General features: G+C 48.7%; 1 protein-coding gene across 1 annotated transcript in view; it reads left to right on the top strand.

The window, feature by feature from the left end:
• The first annotated feature begins 3,267 nt into the window (after nucleotides 1-3,267).
• The window catches only part of LOC146821373 (MORN repeat-containing protein 2-like), a 51,231-nt gene continuing 37,382 nt past the window's right edge, over nucleotides 3,268-17,116 (top strand). The window contains exons 1-2 of the mRNA XM_085609839.1: nucleotides 3,268-3,282; nucleotides 4,354-4,490. Of these exons, the coding sequence (XP_085465965.1) occupies nucleotides 3,268-3,282; nucleotides 4,354-4,490 (152 nt within the window). The remainder of the gene's footprint in view (nucleotides 3,283-4,353; nucleotides 4,491-17,116) is intronic.

The raw sequence follows: 17,116 nt of genomic DNA, 5'->3' as shown, positions 1-17,116 counted from the left end.
CTTGTCGCCAGAGGAGGCCTGACCGCTGTTACTGGAGCATCCGGTTCCAAATTACTCCCTGAATCGACCTCTGATTCTGAGTTAAAACTACATTCGTCGACCTCGGACCAACCGGCCCCTTCAGAGGTTGAGAAAAAACACTCGCTAGGAACCTTCTCTTTCTCGCTGCATGCGCCTCCCCGGTCAGGATCCAGCTCAGCTCTACAAGGGCTCATGCCCAATACATCTTCTGCTTGAGTCATTGCTGATACTGTAGCGTCTACCAAAATAGCTTCTGGGCCAGATTTGTCAGTTTCTTTCTGTACGAAACTCTCTTTTTCGCCTATTTTGATTTCCAAAACTGGGTTGGTAGTCATCACTATGTCCTCACCCTAATTTATAATAGAGGGTGGTATCTCTATGTTAAATCCAATTTCCGAATCCCCGGTTGAAACTCTAATCACCTGTGAGGTGCTGCCCTCTGCCACCTCCTCCTGCACTACCAGCTCTTTCTCCTTCCCCTTCTCCTTACCGGCTTTTGGGAAGATATCTGCAATTGAGGTAGGCGGCGGCCGGGTCTTCACCGTGCTCTGTTGGTGTTTTCTTCCTCTCTCAAGAGGAGCTTCTTTTCTCTCCATCTCGACGCTGCCATTGCCTCCACCGCCGCCATCCTCCCGAAGCCCTTTCCTCCTTTGGGGTGCAGCTTTTGACCCCGCCGCTACTTTAGGAGCCATCTCCCTTCTTTGCCTGTTAGCGGGCCGGTAAAATGTACCCAAACCGCAATCACAACTCCACTCCTGATGGGAGCCTGCTCCGTACGCGATTCCGCTCCTTCTCACCCGGCTCACCCAGCTCCGGACTCCTCTGCCTAGGCTCCTCCTTCCGGCACTCCCGCGGGCTTGACTCCTAGGCGGGGGAGCTACGAGCGCGGACACCACCTCTGCCACAGCCGATCGAGGAACACCTCGAAAATTGGATGCAATAAGCAGCAGCAACATCATTCCGGCATCGCGGCAGTCAAAGCGAGCTCCTTTCCGTACACTGTGCCTTTACATCGATCTCATCTCCTCTGCCTTCACCGCTACCCCGCAACGGCCGTTACGCAGCCGCCATCTTCAAGAAAAGGTCTGCAATGGTTCTCTAGACCGAGGACAGTGGATGGCTTTGAAGACAATTAGTAAAAACCCAGTGGGAGGATTCCTAGCCTGACTTACTTGGGGGTCGATTAGGATTTAGGGCGGATTGCCACTGCCCGCATGGCGGTGGCGATCCGCCCTACATCCTTCCCCGCCCGCCACCCATTTCCCCCCGCCATATTAGTGTGGCGGGGGGACCCCTGCGGATGGAAAGACCGTCCGCTGGTTTTACTGCCGGTCGACCAGGCGGAAAAGAGGCTATATATGGTGGCGGTGTCTGCTAGACACCGCCATCCATATAAGCATGGGCAGCGGTGCATGGCTTTCCATGACGGAGACCCCGCCATGGAAAGCCATGCGGAGTCTGCTTTCGGGGGCCCGTTGCGGGCCAGCAGGGTATTGGGGGGGTGGGGTGGGGGGTGCACATGGGGGTACCTATGGTACCCCCCCTGCATTGTCATGGACATGGTGGCAGGCACCTCGCGGTGCCTGTCACCTTGTGCATGACAATGCACACAGTGTATTCCCAGCATTGTGGCGGGCGGTGCTGTAGGCACCACCCGCCACAATGCTGGGAATGGAGGATGCCACCGCCACTGTGGCGGTGGCATCCTAATTGCAGGTGCGGGACCACCGCTCCACTGGCTGCCGGTCCCAGCACCGCTAGGGTGACGGACGGACTCATCCTAATCGGCCCCATAGTATTCATAGCAATCTCGAATGCAGTCTATCAACCTAGTTCTATCAAGCTACCGATACTTTATGGGGACAATAATTGATACTCAGTAGGCCTAAGACAGCTGTTATCAATGCCTTTTCCCCTGTTTGGACTAAGTAAAAAGCTTTTATACCTGTAATGACCCTCGTGTTAGGGTTCTGAGGTTTATCCATATTCCTACACAATTGAGCCAAATCAGTGTTTGCTTAACATGGGTAAGTGTTGTAATCTTTGACCTGAACAGACCCTTTTAATCACTTAGGGTAGAAATGTTGACATTTCCTCCCCCCCCCCCCCCCCCCCCCCCCTTGGGCCTCAGGTCAAGTGTGATCAACATGAATGTGCAATAATTTACAATCGTACCTTTTCAAAATCATGTATTGAATCAATGGGTCTGCACAGTGTCTTGTGTATATGTTTTATATATTTATGCACTAACGTGAGCACTGCGTCATCGGCAATTTGTACATATTATCATGCTGACTATTGCATATATTTTGGTGAATATAGTCCAGCAACAGAAACCCTCTTAGTCGTTTGTTTTATTTATATATAATTTAACCAATAACTCATTTCTGGATTGTTGAATGAATACATGGATTGATGGATTCCCCAAACAATATATGGGGTTTCAACTTACTAAATGAGACCCACTGCACATTGTACACATATTGAATACTGGCCCTGGTACCGCTGGGCGTAGCGGATTGTCCTTGTGATACACTGCATGTCTTTGTGTGCATGCACCATAGAATCACAAGAATCATCTGCTGTCCAAAAGTTTGTTTTTACTTCCTTTATTGTGAAGCGCTCTGACACCTTCGGGTAAAGACCGTGCTATATAAAAACGCATCAAATAAAAATAAAATATAATCGCACTTGGTTGCTGCTTCCTCCGTACCTGCAATTCCTTTAGCACTGTCTTTTTTCTACCTCGCTAGTTGATGGTGCCCTAAACTCGACCCCCATTTTGCTGCTTCTCCTTTTATTGTAAACTCAGTTTTGCCTTTCCATTTACTGGCTCTCCACTACAGCAGGACGAATAGCCCTCTGACTATCTGCAAACTACTGTGGTTAAACACCGTACTCTATGAGATCTTTTTTGACTTCCAGAAAAGTAATTTTTACTACATTTCTTAGATCAGAATTTAAATACTCTGCCTCGTCCCCCTCTTTTTAGAAAGTGTCATAATTATTTTCCATAAAGATCTTTTCATACTGTCATTCCCAATAACTGCGTGACCAAGTTAAGGTAAAGTTGATTCCCGGTGAATTATGGATTGTGATGTCATGATGGGTAGCAGTAAGTATGACAAAATAAATGGGTGCATGAGAGAGAGATTTGTGGCACTGTTGATGCTATTTGAACCAAACATTAGTAAATATATAAACAAACCTCTCGTCATTTATTCAGCATCATATTTTGGGAATAGGATGGAAGTGCTCCATGTAAGAATAGTCCCGTACAGGATGGAAGGGATAGATCCCATTCAGCGAGTTTTCAGGCCAACACAAAGATGATGACTTTGGTACCATATTGGCACTTTGTCTAGTAAGAATTTTTTATGTATGGCAATCCAATCTTTCAAGCTCTGACTAGGGACTTGCTTAGCGAGGCTAACCATAACAAATTCAGAAAGTCCTATAACGAATGGCTATTTTCTTAATATCCTGATAATTTCAATGGAGGTAGGGAGGTGAGTAACATCAAAAGAAACTTTAGTCTAATTTGTACACTTGTACCAATGTCTATATTAATGTACTAAAACCCCATAACACTTAATGTTAGAAATACTTTTATATTTCTCGACCATGGACAAGTTGAGCACCCTACGAGCATTTGATTGAAGTTCTATACTGGGTGTGATGCAGCTCAGTGAATGTATTTTTTCCTCACAATGTTCCTAGACATGATGTAAGATAGGACAGGTTTGTGACTGGTGATCTAAACACATTTAGAATATTCACAACAAAGTTTACCCTTCTGTTTGTAGCTTAAGTAGAAATGGAATGACTCATTCTCTATTTCCTTTTTGAATACTATATCTAACTAATTGGAAAACCTTGTGTGCCATTAAATGTAAACTCGGGACAGACACATCATACAAGTTATGCAGTGCCCTCAAGATGTGGTGCAGATTTCCTGGGCAGCTCAGATACCCCTCTTAATGACATCTCTTCTTAGGTATTTGCTTTTGGTTCTGGTTCTGTTTCCATCATTCATTCTCTTTGAACCTGGTTCAGTATTATAGTTAAATATTGATGCGGGGGATGCTACCTAGGGTTACAGAGGGTTCTTCTGTTATTAAAAGACTCTTTAATGCACATGCGGTACCAGCTTTACTAAGAATGCTACAGAGCATCTGAAGAAGTGTCCACAACATCTGAGTTTGGCCATAAATTTGCTACTACTTTCTTGAATTTACTTGCGAATGATATTGTGTAGAAGCTCAGACATATATACGAATGATTTAAAGTGATTTATTGAAGCTGTTTTCCTATCCTTTTTCCTTAATATAGATGAATGGCCCTGGGCGACTTGGACATCCTTCAGGAGCGGTTTATGAAGGCGAATTTAAGGACAACAAATTTCATGGAAGAGGGACCTACATATTTCCCAATGGAGCAAAGTACATAGGCAATTTTAATGAGAACAAGTACGTAAAAGAATATATACTGCTACATGCTCTAAGACTCCCATTTGCAGAGAGCCTAGCTGCCTTTATCATCATCTAGTAAAAGAGGACAGCGGCTTCATGCCTCTGCTTATTGTACACTTTTGCTCTGTGCTCCAACCTCATTCCTTACTTTTGGGTCTTATTTAAGTGGGCTAAAAGGCATCTTACTTTTGTGAATCTTCGCAGGTATCCCAGGTGGTCTCCTAACTCGTAATCAGTGATGTTCACAAGGCAGATTATATCTCAAAGAGTTCATTTTGACTTTTTTACAAGTATCTTTCTCTTGTTACTTGAGTTCCTACTGCACCTGTGCGTGCTGGTTGGCTTATTTTCAATCTCAAGCCATTCGACTGCCCTAACCTGTTTAAAGACCATGCTTAGATCTACTACATCATTTTTACACCTTAGTTTTTGGGGGTCCTCATTACTCTTGGTAACCTCCTGCCAATGTGATCCTGACATTACTTCAGCAGAGACTGCACTCTACCCCCGCCTAAAAGTATGAAAACGAAAGTCATGAACGACTAGGTTATTCTCCCTCCTTGTATTTTCTTTATAGAGCAGAGGAGCATTTTTGTGGCAATGTCAGTGCAAAACAACTTCTAGCAACTACATTTACGAATTTACAATGGTTTGACTTTATGAATGAATTGGGTTTTCCCATTTTATATTGAAAATCAGAAGATGTGATACTGTTCTTGTACTCGACTACCTTGCTGAGCACCCTTTGAATAACAGAGATTGAGTCGGACACCCATATATTAAAAGGTGAAGTAATATTGAGCCAACAGTTTTTCCAGGGAGTTCCACTTAGACTCTGTAGACTTAAGCAGCCTCCTAGCTAGGTGATGGTGCTCACTTGTGGATACATTCAAAAGCTGATGTGCTCCTTATTCCCAAATTTGATTTTTACATTAATGAACCTTCCAACATCTATGGAGAAAAAGTCCTTTGGGGATTGCATTTGGATCTATTATTATTGTGTGTCCTTTGCCCAATGTTGCTGTGAGTTTGAATCTGGAATACCGCAATATTGTGAGAAACCAATGTGCGGTGTGCTAACACTCACAAAGTTGTCACGCATATTTCAAGGTAGCAAAAGATGCTTGGTGAAGGTACTTTATGCAATGTATTGCGGTCGTTTTCATTTTGAGGCATGGTGATTTGCTCTAGATGTGGCTTCGAGTTGCTTGTAGGAATAGAAGCTGGAGGTCATGAACCCATGTAAGATGACAAATGAATATGGGGCCCAAGGGTACCTCCTGTTAAGATACAACTACCCTCTTTAAAGGCAAGCTTTTGTTGCTTGTAGGCTGAAAATGCAGATAAAGACACTTGTAAACCTATGAGTAGCCTACCTTCAAGTTAGAATCAAAGACTGTGGACTGGGTAGTCCCTCCCAAGATTCTTCATTGTGTTCTAGATCCTGTAGATGTGAGCAGTACTGTAAAGATGTTGACGTTTGAATTTAGTTACTCAGTGAGTGAGGATCTTCCATTACCCAGTCCCCATCACTAGGACAATAAAGCATTATAGGTAGTTCTCTGTGAATCCAATAGAGTTAAGTTTCTGTCTGTGGGGGATATATATAGGGGAAATATATATATATATATATATATATATATATATATATATATATATATATATATATATATATATATATATATATATATTTATATATATATATATATATATATATATATATATATATATAGATGTTTTCACTGAAAAAAACAAAGGTTACAGGGACATTATAGTTAGGCTCAGATTTCACTCGAACAAAACCATAGAAATTCAGCATTTATAGTTACCTGTGCTAACTATAACATACGCCTCCGCAATGCACTGCTTATGACCTCAGATATTATATCACTCATGACATGGTCAGTGATATCACTGATGACATCTCAAATGACATCACTGAGGACATCATCCACGGAACCACTCACACCCTTATACAGCCTCTTATACACACATACACATACCCACACACCCACTCACATATCCATTTACAGATCCATCCATACAAGTACCCACACAACCACTCACTCACTCATTTTTTGTTAAATTTTTTTTATATCTGTTTTTATTTATTGAAATTTCGAAGATTTACAGACACTTTAAAGACATCATGAATTGTGTACACTCCATACATGGTGGCATCTAAACGCAATAAGTACAGGTTCTCACCGCATACATGTTGGGTCTTATACCCATCCAAGACACAGCCGCCGCACCATATTAAACATAAGAATAGCATTCAGTTATTGCTGTGTCTGGAATACATCCCTATTCGGGAACTGCTTAGTTTCGAGAGTCCAGTGTATAATTCCTTCCGTTAGTGCCATATGGACTTCCAAACAAACATAGGAGAATTAGTTAACCCCCAACAATCCCAACGATCCCAACTCAGACCAGCACTAGTGATGGTGTCCCCATTCCGCCCCTCATCTTGCCTTACCCAGTAACCTCGTCCAGCATGACAGATAGATTATTATCCCCCTATAGCAGCACTTATCCTTTTCTCCATTGATAGTGATGCGAAATCAATACATGCATGGAACATGAAACATAAAATATGAAACAGCACGGCCACACCCGATTGCAGACTCCAGTGCCTACCCTGGACCCACACCTCTCCCCTTAGGTTGTCCCCTCGTATGTTCCTCCTCAACCCTCTGGAGCGCCTGGAGTAGACCTTCCCATTGAGCAGCTCTTGGTTCCTTCCTTAGTCCCAACGTTTCCTCCCTTCTAATGGCGGTCCCTCCTGCCCTGGCCCAGGCATAGAGCAAGTGTCTCCACGCCTGCATGTGGGGGGGTCCTGCGCCTTCCATCTTTTGGTAAGCAACCATTTTGCAACCGTTATTCACAGATCCAGAAACCGGGATGTCACCTTCGTGGCCGGGGTTCTACGAAATTGGTGCAGTAGATATACCTCCCATTCAAAGGGAAAGCTACGACCGGTACTTATATGTAGCAGCTCCCTGATCATGCTCCAATAAGTGTATATCCTATGGCAGCTCCATAGCATGTGGACAAGTCCCACCCCAGGTTCCATGCATCTGGGACACACTGCATCTACTCGGTGGAAGTACCTGTTGATAGCCTCCGGCGTAAGGTATGCCCTGTGTATGATAAACAACTGAATCTCTTGGAGCCTCATATTCCTGGGGATGCACACTGGTCCCTTCAATACCCGTTCCCATTCCCTGTCTTCTAATGGCCTCCCTAGATCAGTCTCCCATTTGTGTCGGAGTGGTTCTAATGTGATCCCTACATGTGTGCGTAGAGACGCTGCAAACCAGTGGACCAGATGCCTACCTCGTCCCATAACGTGGAGATACTGTATGGTAAGATGTTGCTTTGGCTCTGTGGACATGTCCCCCCATATAGCGGTCAAAGTTGCCACTAATGAGCGGTGCATAAGGAAGTGCCCTGGCGGGAGCCCCTCCTCCTCCACCACCGAGTCGTATGATGCCAACGAGCCATCCCGGTACAAATCTCCTAGAGTCTGTATGTCCGCATCCCTCCAACATGTCAAGGATAGAGGAGTAAGTGTCCGTACCCCACTGGGGGAGCCCTCTAATGGTAACGCATGTGCGTAAGGTATCAGAGTTCTGGTGATAAATAGACTTCTGCGATAACATTTGTACGCCACCTTTAGGAGGAGTGGCGCTGGCGTCGCGTGTTTGACAGCTGGATGAAAAAGCGCGAGAAGCCGCTCCAGAGAGTATGGGGGCAGCACAGTTGCCGTGCCGTCCCGACCTTTATCTGCAAACCAGCGGGCTATCCATTGCAGCTGCGCTGCTAAGTAGTAATGCTCGAAGCAGGGCGCCGCAAGTCCCCCCTGATCCGTGGGTAGATATAATTTCGCCAGTGACATCCAGTGGCGGCTACTCCCCCAGATGACCAGATGAAATCTCGGAGCAGCTTAGAGAACGCAGCAAAAAAGGCCGCTGGTATATATATTGGCAGGTTGGTAAAGTAGTACAATAGCCTGGGAAGGATCACCATTTTGGACAATGCCACCCTACCCGTGACTGTCAGTGGCAATGTGCCACAGAAAAGCATCTGTGCCTTGATAGCCATAACAGCTCTACCCAAATTTCTGTCAAAAATGTCCTGCGGTTGACGGTATATCTGTATGCCTAAGTATCGGAAGGTGCCCTCTTTCCATGCCACTCGCGTTCCGTTAAAAGTGTATCTCGGATCTTGCCTTCCCCCTCTGAACGCATACAGACAGGATTTGCTGGCATTTACCTGAAGCCCCGAGACAGCTGCATAATCCCGCAGCATAAGGGCCAGCTGGGCTGGGATATTCTCGATATCCCTCACGTACACCAGCAGATCATCCGCATATAATGACACCTGATGCATTGCGTCCCCCAGCGGTATACCTTCTCCCACCAGAGCGCGAAGTGCCGCCGCCAGCGGTTCAATCGCTAATGCGAACAGGAGTGGTGACAGTGGGCACCACTGCCTAGTGCCCCTGCCCACCGGCACTGCTTCAGATATGTACGGGCCCAACCTCACCTGTACCGTGGGGTTTCTATATAAGAGGCCTACCATTTGTAAAAATTCTGGCCCCAGATCATAGCGCTGCAACAGCGTCGATAAGTACCTCCATTCCAGACAATCAAAGGCCTTTTCCAGGTCCAACATTAGGCAACCCGCTTTTGGCCATTCTTTAATGCTTTCTTCCGCAACTCTAAAGAATCTCCGCAAGTTCAGGGACGTACTCCGCTTAGGCACAAACCCGTTTTGGTCACTGTGGATGAGGGCTGAGACCACTGGCGCCAAAAGCTCCGCCAGGACTTTGGCGAGTATTTTATAATCGGCATTAAGAAGCGCCAGCGGTCTGTAAGACCCCAAGGCTGTCGGATCTCGGTCTGGCATCAGCAGGGACACCAAATACGCCTCACACATCGAAGGGGGAAGCGTGCCTTCCTCCAGTGCCTTTGAGTAGAGCGCGTTTAGTTGCGGCACCAAGGACTTCCGATAGGCTTTGTAGAATTCGGCCGGTAGGCCATCTGGCCCTGGTGTTCTCCCGGATGCCAGGGATGCAACTGCCTCTCCTATCTCTTCTAGGGTGAGGGGGCTGTTAAGCGCCTCCTGGTGCTCGGCCTAAGCTACAGGTAACTGGATCCTCTCCAGGAATCCCCCTAGCTTGAGATCCGAACAATGGACCTGGGACCGGTACAGCTGTGCATAGTGGTCCACCATGACCTTGTGAATCTCTCTCTGCGTATACACCATATCTCCCTGCCTTGTGCGTATCGCCGCAATCGGAGCACGGGTATTATCTTGCCTAAGCAGCCAAGCGAGTAAGCGGCCCGCCCTGTCTGCTGTAGCGTGTGTGTGGGCTGTATGTGCTGAATAGTTATGGCAGCGCAGCCGCTCTAATAGCTCCGCTAGTTGCGCCTGAAGGTCCTCCAGGCAGCTCGCCTGTCTACCTCCCCCTTCTCCCCCCCTTTCGAATTGCAGTAATTGGGATTCAAGGCGAGTAATAGCCGTCGACAGTTGCTTCCGCACATTCCAGGTGGCACCTAAGCAATGACCTCTGATTGTTGATTTGAGGGCGTCCCACTCCACCAGCACGCTACTTGCCGTGCCTTCGTTAAGTTCGAAGAATGTCAGGATTGCCGTCCCCAGTGACGAGCGGAACTCGGGGTCTTCCAACGCGTTAGGCTGTAGGCGCCATGTGGGGATAGGGGGCCTATCGGCTTCCCAGCTGATGTGGATCTGCAAGGGGTTATGATCGGAATGTGTCCGACCTAAATATTCCGGGGCCTCGATTAACGGCAGTAGAGACTGGGACCCCACCACCCTGTCCAGTCGGAAATGCAGGTCGTGCGTAGCGGAGTAATAGGAGTAAACACGGTCTACTGGGTGGAGGACCCGCCACACATCCAGCAGTGCCCAGTGCGAGAGCCAGTCCACAAGTGCCTGTGCATTGGACCTCGCAGACGTGACCCGGAGGGGGGGGGGGGATCTATCCAAATGTATGTCGAGTATTGAGTTGAAGTCACTGCCCAGTAGCCAGGGGAGGCCAGTATACAGAGTCAACACCTGCGATAGCCACGCCAGGAATGTCACTTGACAGGTATTTGGAGCATGGATGGATGCCAACAATATGTGCTGCCCGTTAAGCACTCCGTGCACCAGGGTGTATCTACCTACCGGATCTACTACCGTGTCTGTGCTAGCAAATGAGACGCCTGCCTTCACCCAAATGAGTGTGCCCCTAACGTGTGCGGAGTACACGGTGCCGTACACCTGGCCCCTCCAGCGCCTACGCAGTCGGTCGAGCTCCAGCTGTGTTAAGTGTGTCTCCTGTAATAAGGCAATACCAACTGAGTGTCTTTGAAGATAAGCGAATATGGAGTATCTCCGTGCGGGTGTGTGCATATTGCGTATGTTCCATGTGATTATATTAACTCTTGCCATTGCTAGGGTGTGGAATCTGCTGTGAGGCCAGGGGTGGGGTGCCGTTTTGTAAGTACCGGGCACGCCCGGGTACATGTAAGCCGGTCTGTGGTAACCAGAACAACTGAAGAACTAATAAAAACAGAACGTACGGGCGAACATCTCGAAGCTATCCGTCCAAACTATGTGCCCATGCATGTGGAAAAAAAAGGGGGCTAGGTCAGTGTGTGGCCTTGCGGGGCGTGTGCGCAATAAGCATTCCGCCGTGACCATCCCCCTCATTTCCCAGGCATATGGTGCGCCACTCGGGAACCCATTATCCCAGCTTGCTAAGACTACAGCCCTCAAGCGCCCACGTGGAGCAGTTACATGTGGGTAAGGGCCGCCCCCTCAAGGACACCCCCGGCGTTTTGACCTAAGCAGGGCAGAGCCCGAACGGCAGCCCACCAGGAAACCCACACGATATCCCGCCAGTCTCCCTCCCGCCCCTTCCACATCCCACACAATCCAATACAGCCCTCAGTATAGTACTTGCGTGAGGCAGACTTCTACAATGTTCGCATTATCGGTCTTCTCATCCAGTGATATCATCCACCGTCTGCGGAGTAACCACCGGCATACCAAGTTCTTCAGAAAATGCGGTCGATGGCGTCGACACTCCACTCGACACCACCGTGCGTTGCGTAGAAGGCTCCCGATAGGCTTGGCTGTTCGGAGTACCAAGAGTTGTGACCGCTTCCAGTACCTCTTGCCGCTCCTTTCTCATCCTCTCTGGACTTGGGGCCACCGTTCTGGCCGCTGCTCCGCGAGGTGCCCTGCGGCGTGGTCGACGCCTGCTTCTCCTGTCAGTAGCCTCTCCGTTATCCAGATCTGGTGGCCGCTTCCCCGTCCAAAGACCCGACTCTTCCAGCCAGTCCCATGCCTCCGCAGGTGAGTTTAAAAAAATTGTTTTACCCTTTGCTACCACTCGTAGCCTGGCGGGGAACAGTAGGGAGTATGGGAGCTTCAGCTCTCAAAGTTGTCGCTTCACCATCGTGTAATTGCTTCTACGGCGTTGTACCAGGGCGGTGTAATCAGGGAAAAGCATGATGCGGCTGCCACCTACTGATAGTTCTTCCATTTTCCGGGTCTCATGCAGTACCGCGTCCCTGTCCCTGTAGTTGAGGAGTTTGAACAGGAACGGACGTGGCCTGGCTCCTGGCTGAGGCTTCTGGGCTGGCACCCGGTGGGCTCTCTCCACCGCGAACTGATTTGACAGTGTTCCCTTTGGTAGTAAGTCTCACAGCCAGCTCTCTATATACTCTTCAGGGCGCCTACCCTCTTCACCTTCCGGCAATCCCACCACTCTGATGTTATTGCGGTGCGAGTGCCCTTCCACATCCTCCGCCCTATCTTCTAGGGCATGTATCCGCTCCATCATATCTTGTAATGCAGCTGCGTGACTGGGGGTAACCGGCTGGAGATCTTGGAGCTCTTGACCTTGAGCGGCAACCCTGTCAGTGAGTTTTCGGTGGTCCACATGCAGAAGCGTAAAGTCAGATGTGACCTTGTCGATCCGCGTTTCCAGGGACGTCCTGGTGTGTTCCAGCACGGCCCCTATTCTCTCCACAGCTGCGAGGACGGAAGCCATTTTGGCTACCAGCGCTGCAGATGCTGGCTCAGTTTCGGCGTCCTCCCTCATATGCGGAGAGTCCAGCGCATCAGTTCGCGGTGGTCCCTGCTTCATTTTGGCTCGCATGCGCCCCATCACGAGCTGCTGCGCCGAGGGCATTCACGGCTATCACTTGGCAAGATTCGCTGTGAACAAAGTGCCCGCTGGGGGGGCGTGTAGCGGAGCAACCGACCGCCCCAAAAGCGTGTTCCCCTGGGGTTACTTGCCCTGTTGATGCCTCCTATCTCAGCCTCTACTGGCAGGCTCTCCGCTACATCTGCTTCTTGTTCACTGTGCTCTCTGTCTTCCCGAGCCATGGCAGTCAAAATTCTCTCCTCTCACCAGGACTTCCTGCGAGGCTGTACCATTCACTCACTCATGCAGGCACTCACCCATCCACTCACTGACCCATACAGCTATTCAAATAATCAGTCACTTGCCCATACAGCCACTCACAGAGCACCACTGACTCATACAGCTACTCACACAACCACTTATCCACCTATACATCCACTCACACACCCACTTACTCACCTATATAGCCACTCACACATCCACTCTCTCACCCATACAGCCTCTCAACAGAGCCACTCCCTCACCCATACAAGCATTCATACACTCACTCACACAGCCACACAACAACTAGCATACCCATTCATACATCCAAACAAGCACTCACACATCCACACACTCACCTATACATCAATGCACACAGACACCTATGCCACAATACAGCCACTCACACACCAACTCACTTAACCAAACAGCAGCTCAAACTACTACTCACTCACTTATCCAGCCACTTACACAGCTAGTCACTCACTCATACAACCATTCAGGTACCCATTCACTCACCCATACAGTCACTTCCACATCCACTCACCCACCCATACAGCCACTCACACCGCCACTCACTCACCCATACAACCACTGACACACCCACTCACTCACCCACACAGTTACTCACACACCTACTTATACACCCATACATCTACTCACATATATACTAACCTACTACAAAAGTTAGATTAGCATACTAGTTGTGCTACTAATGAGTGATACTATCTCTAACATGTGTGATCTGAGTGGGTGTGTGACTGTGTATCAGTGTGTGAGTGGCTATACAGGTATGTGAGTGCATGCATTAGTGACTGTATGAGTGAGTGAGTGGATTTCTGATTAGGTCTATAGGTGTGTGAGTGGGTATCTGAGTGGTTGTATGGGTGTGTGAAGGAGTGCGTGAGTGATTTTGTGGGTGTGTGAGTGGCTGTATGGGTATTTGAGTGACTGTATGGGTGTATAGGTAGGTATATGAGTAGCTGAGTGGGTGAGTGAGTGTGTGAGTGACTATGTTGCTGAGTGCATGAGTGTGTCAATGGCTGTATGGGTGAGTGGCTCTTTCAGTGAGTGTTTCCTTAAGTGAGTTTGTATGTGAATGGTTGTATTGGTGAGTGAGTGTCTGTGTGATTATGGGTGAGCAACCAGATATGTGAGTGCTTGTACGGATGTATGAATGGGTATGTAAGTGCTGGTGTCATGTGTGAGTGAATGTCTGAGTGCTTGTATGGGTGAGTGAGTGGCTGTGTTGAGCGGCTGTATGAGTAGCTGTATAGGTGAATAAGTCTGTGTGCGAGTGGCTGTGTGAGTGAATGAATGGCTATGTGAGTGGCTGGGAGAGTAAGTGACTGGTTGTATCAGTGGCTTAATGAGTGAGTGAATGATTGTGTGAGTGGCTTTATGGAGAAGTGAGTGGGTGTGTGAGTACTGGCATGGTTATGTGTGAGAGTGTTTGTGTGTGTGGGTGTGTGAGTGTACATATAAGAGGTTGTATGGAGGAGTAAGTAGATGTGTGAGTGGTTCTGTGTATGATGTCATCAGTGATGTCATTTGAGATGTCGTCAGTGATACCATCAGTGATGTCATTGACCATGTCATGAGTGATGTGATATGTGAGGTCTTAAGCAGTGCATTGCGGGGTGTACGGTATAGTTAGCTCCAGTAACTATAACTGCTGAATTTATATATTTTTTTAAATTCTATTTCCCAACTATAATGTCCCTGTAACCTTTGTTTTTTTAGTGAATTTCTATGTTTTTTTAACTAGTAGTTACAGTTGCAGAGTGGTGTAGAAAGGGAGCCGGGCCTTCGCCCCACCCATTGCATTCCCGGTGTGTGGGACTCACTGGAGGTAACAGGAGGGGTTCTTGACCTCCAAGGACCCTCAGCATCCAAGAGGTCTTTATCCCCCAACTAGTAGTGCGTCAAGAGGCATATTTGCAGAGTGGTCTAGAAAGGGGACGGGGCCTCTGACCAGCTCTAAGCAATCACGCTGTGTGGGACTTACTGGAGGTAACAGGAGGGGTTCTTGGCCCCCACAAACACTCCACATCCAAAGGAACTTCATCCACTAACCAGTGGTGCGCCAGGAGGCTCGTTTGCAGAGTGGTGGAGAAAGGGGGCAGGGCATCTGACCAGCTCTCAGCAATCCCATTGTGTGGGACTTACTGGAGGTAACAGGAGGGGTTCTTGGCCCCCAAGGACCCTCCGCATCCAAGGGGACGTAATCCCCTAACCAGTAGTGCGCCAGGAGGTACTTTTCCAGCGTGGTTGAGAAAGGGAGCAGGGCCTCCAATGACCTCTCAGCAATCCTGCTGTGTGGGACTTACTGGAGGTAACAGGAGGGGTTAATGGCCCCTTAGTGCCCTCAGCAACAAAGGGTACTTCATCCCCCAACATGTAGTGCGCCAGAAGGCCCCTTTGCAGAGTGGTAAAGAAAGAGGCCTGGGCCTCAGGTGACTTCACCTGGGCTGGTCTATAAAATTGTATTTTTTTTTTATTAAGGGAGGGAGGCCACATTGCCCCACCTTCCCTGGCCCGATTTAGGGACTGGGGACACCATCCCTCAGGGGCCCGACCTGTTTACATTTGTGGAGGGAATCATGCGCCCCTCCCCAGGGACTGACCTTTTCAAAAATGTTTAAATACTACTGGGGAGGGGGGCCCTCCCCGAGCCGTTATTGGCCCGAGGGCACTAGGCCCTGGGACCTGGCCTACTTGCAATAGTGGAAGTGGAAGTGGGGCCACTCAGCCCCTCTCCCTGTGCTGATTTCAGCCCCGGGGACCCAATCCTCGGGATCCAGCCTTTAAAAAAATAATTAAATACTACTGGGGGATTGGGGCCCTCCATGGGCTTATTTCGGCCCTAAGGACCCCATCCCCTGGGGCCTGACTACTTGTAATAGGGGAGGGGGCTGCACAGCTCCCCTCACCAGGCAGATATTGGTCCCGGGACCTCATCTCCTGGGGCCCGGCTATTGCAACTGGGGAGGGGGCTGCGTGGCCCCCATCCATGAGCCTAATTCGGGTCCAGAGATCCCTGTCCTGGTCATCTTTTTTTGGGTCCCCCCAGGGCACCCACTCTCCATTGGGACTGATGGATGGGACTGAAGGCTCCGCGGTTGCTGTATGCTCCCTGCTTCTTGCGGGATCCAACATTGCTTTGAAACAAAGGGAGCTGCTAAACATGCAGCTCCCTGTGTATGAAAACAAATCTTCTACGCTTACAGCAAGCAAGAGCATTTCTGAGCTCCAGTTTGCTGGCAGCTGAGCGTTTGCTGTGGTGTGGCGGGAGCAGTAAAGCTTTCGCCAAGCCACGGCAAACAGCTAGGCCTGGTTTTGAGCATCCCAGGACATAACAGGAGTCGGCCCTGGGTGGTGGCGGTCCCCAGGGCCATCTACGGTTCCAGGAGGGAAGACCTGCATCCCCCTGCTTTCTTGTATTAGGGGCTGCCCCACAGAGGTGGCGGTCTCTGTGGCCGAGAACAGCCGGTAAGGGGGTCGTGTGGCCACCCTCCCATTTAAAAAATTTAATTTGGCCAGGGTGGTGGGGCCTGGGGGGGTCCGCGAGGCCCCCCGGATTTCTTTTGCATTAGCCCCAGGGAGGTGTTGGTCCCTGGGTCTGTGGGGTAGGCCATACAGGCCTCCCCCACATTAATTTGATAACTAGCCCAGGGAGGTGGCGGTCCCCAGGGCACAGGGGTCCATGAGACCCCGCCATTACTTTACATTAATGGTCGCTTTCCCCCCGGGACCTGGCCCATCCAGGGGCTAAACAATAGAGATGCGCAGAATCCCACGTTTCTCTTTTTTTTCATTGGGAGCCGCCACTCCAGCACGACTACCGCCGAATTAAAGGCAGGTAAGCCTACCACAAATGGTCTCAAATAGTGATCTATGAAGAGTGAGGTGTTCTATAATAGAGAACCTATGGAGGAGACAATCAGTGCAATTTTGGTATGAGGTATAATATTGGAATCTTTGTTCTTACTCAGAAAGTTTGTGGAACTAACATTGGCAATGCATGTATATTTAGATCAAAGTTAACAATGTAATTTGGCATTCTTTTCCCACTTGGGCACAATCAGTTTGATGCTGTATTGTCATGCATGTTGTTTATAAATTAACAAGATAACTAGTATTGACATCAAGTAGTTATGAACCTAAGACAAGATTGTGCATGTATGTAACA

Source organism: Triturus cristatus, chromosome 6 (genome assembly GCF_964204655.1).
Source record: "Triturus cristatus chromosome 6, aTriCri1.1, whole genome shotgun sequence".
In the NCBI taxonomy this organism is placed as follows: Eukaryota; Metazoa; Chordata; class Amphibia; order Caudata; family Salamandridae; genus Triturus; species Triturus cristatus.
The sequence above is the reverse complement of the archived record's forward strand: the minus strand, read 5'-3'. Positions and strand labels throughout refer to the sequence as shown.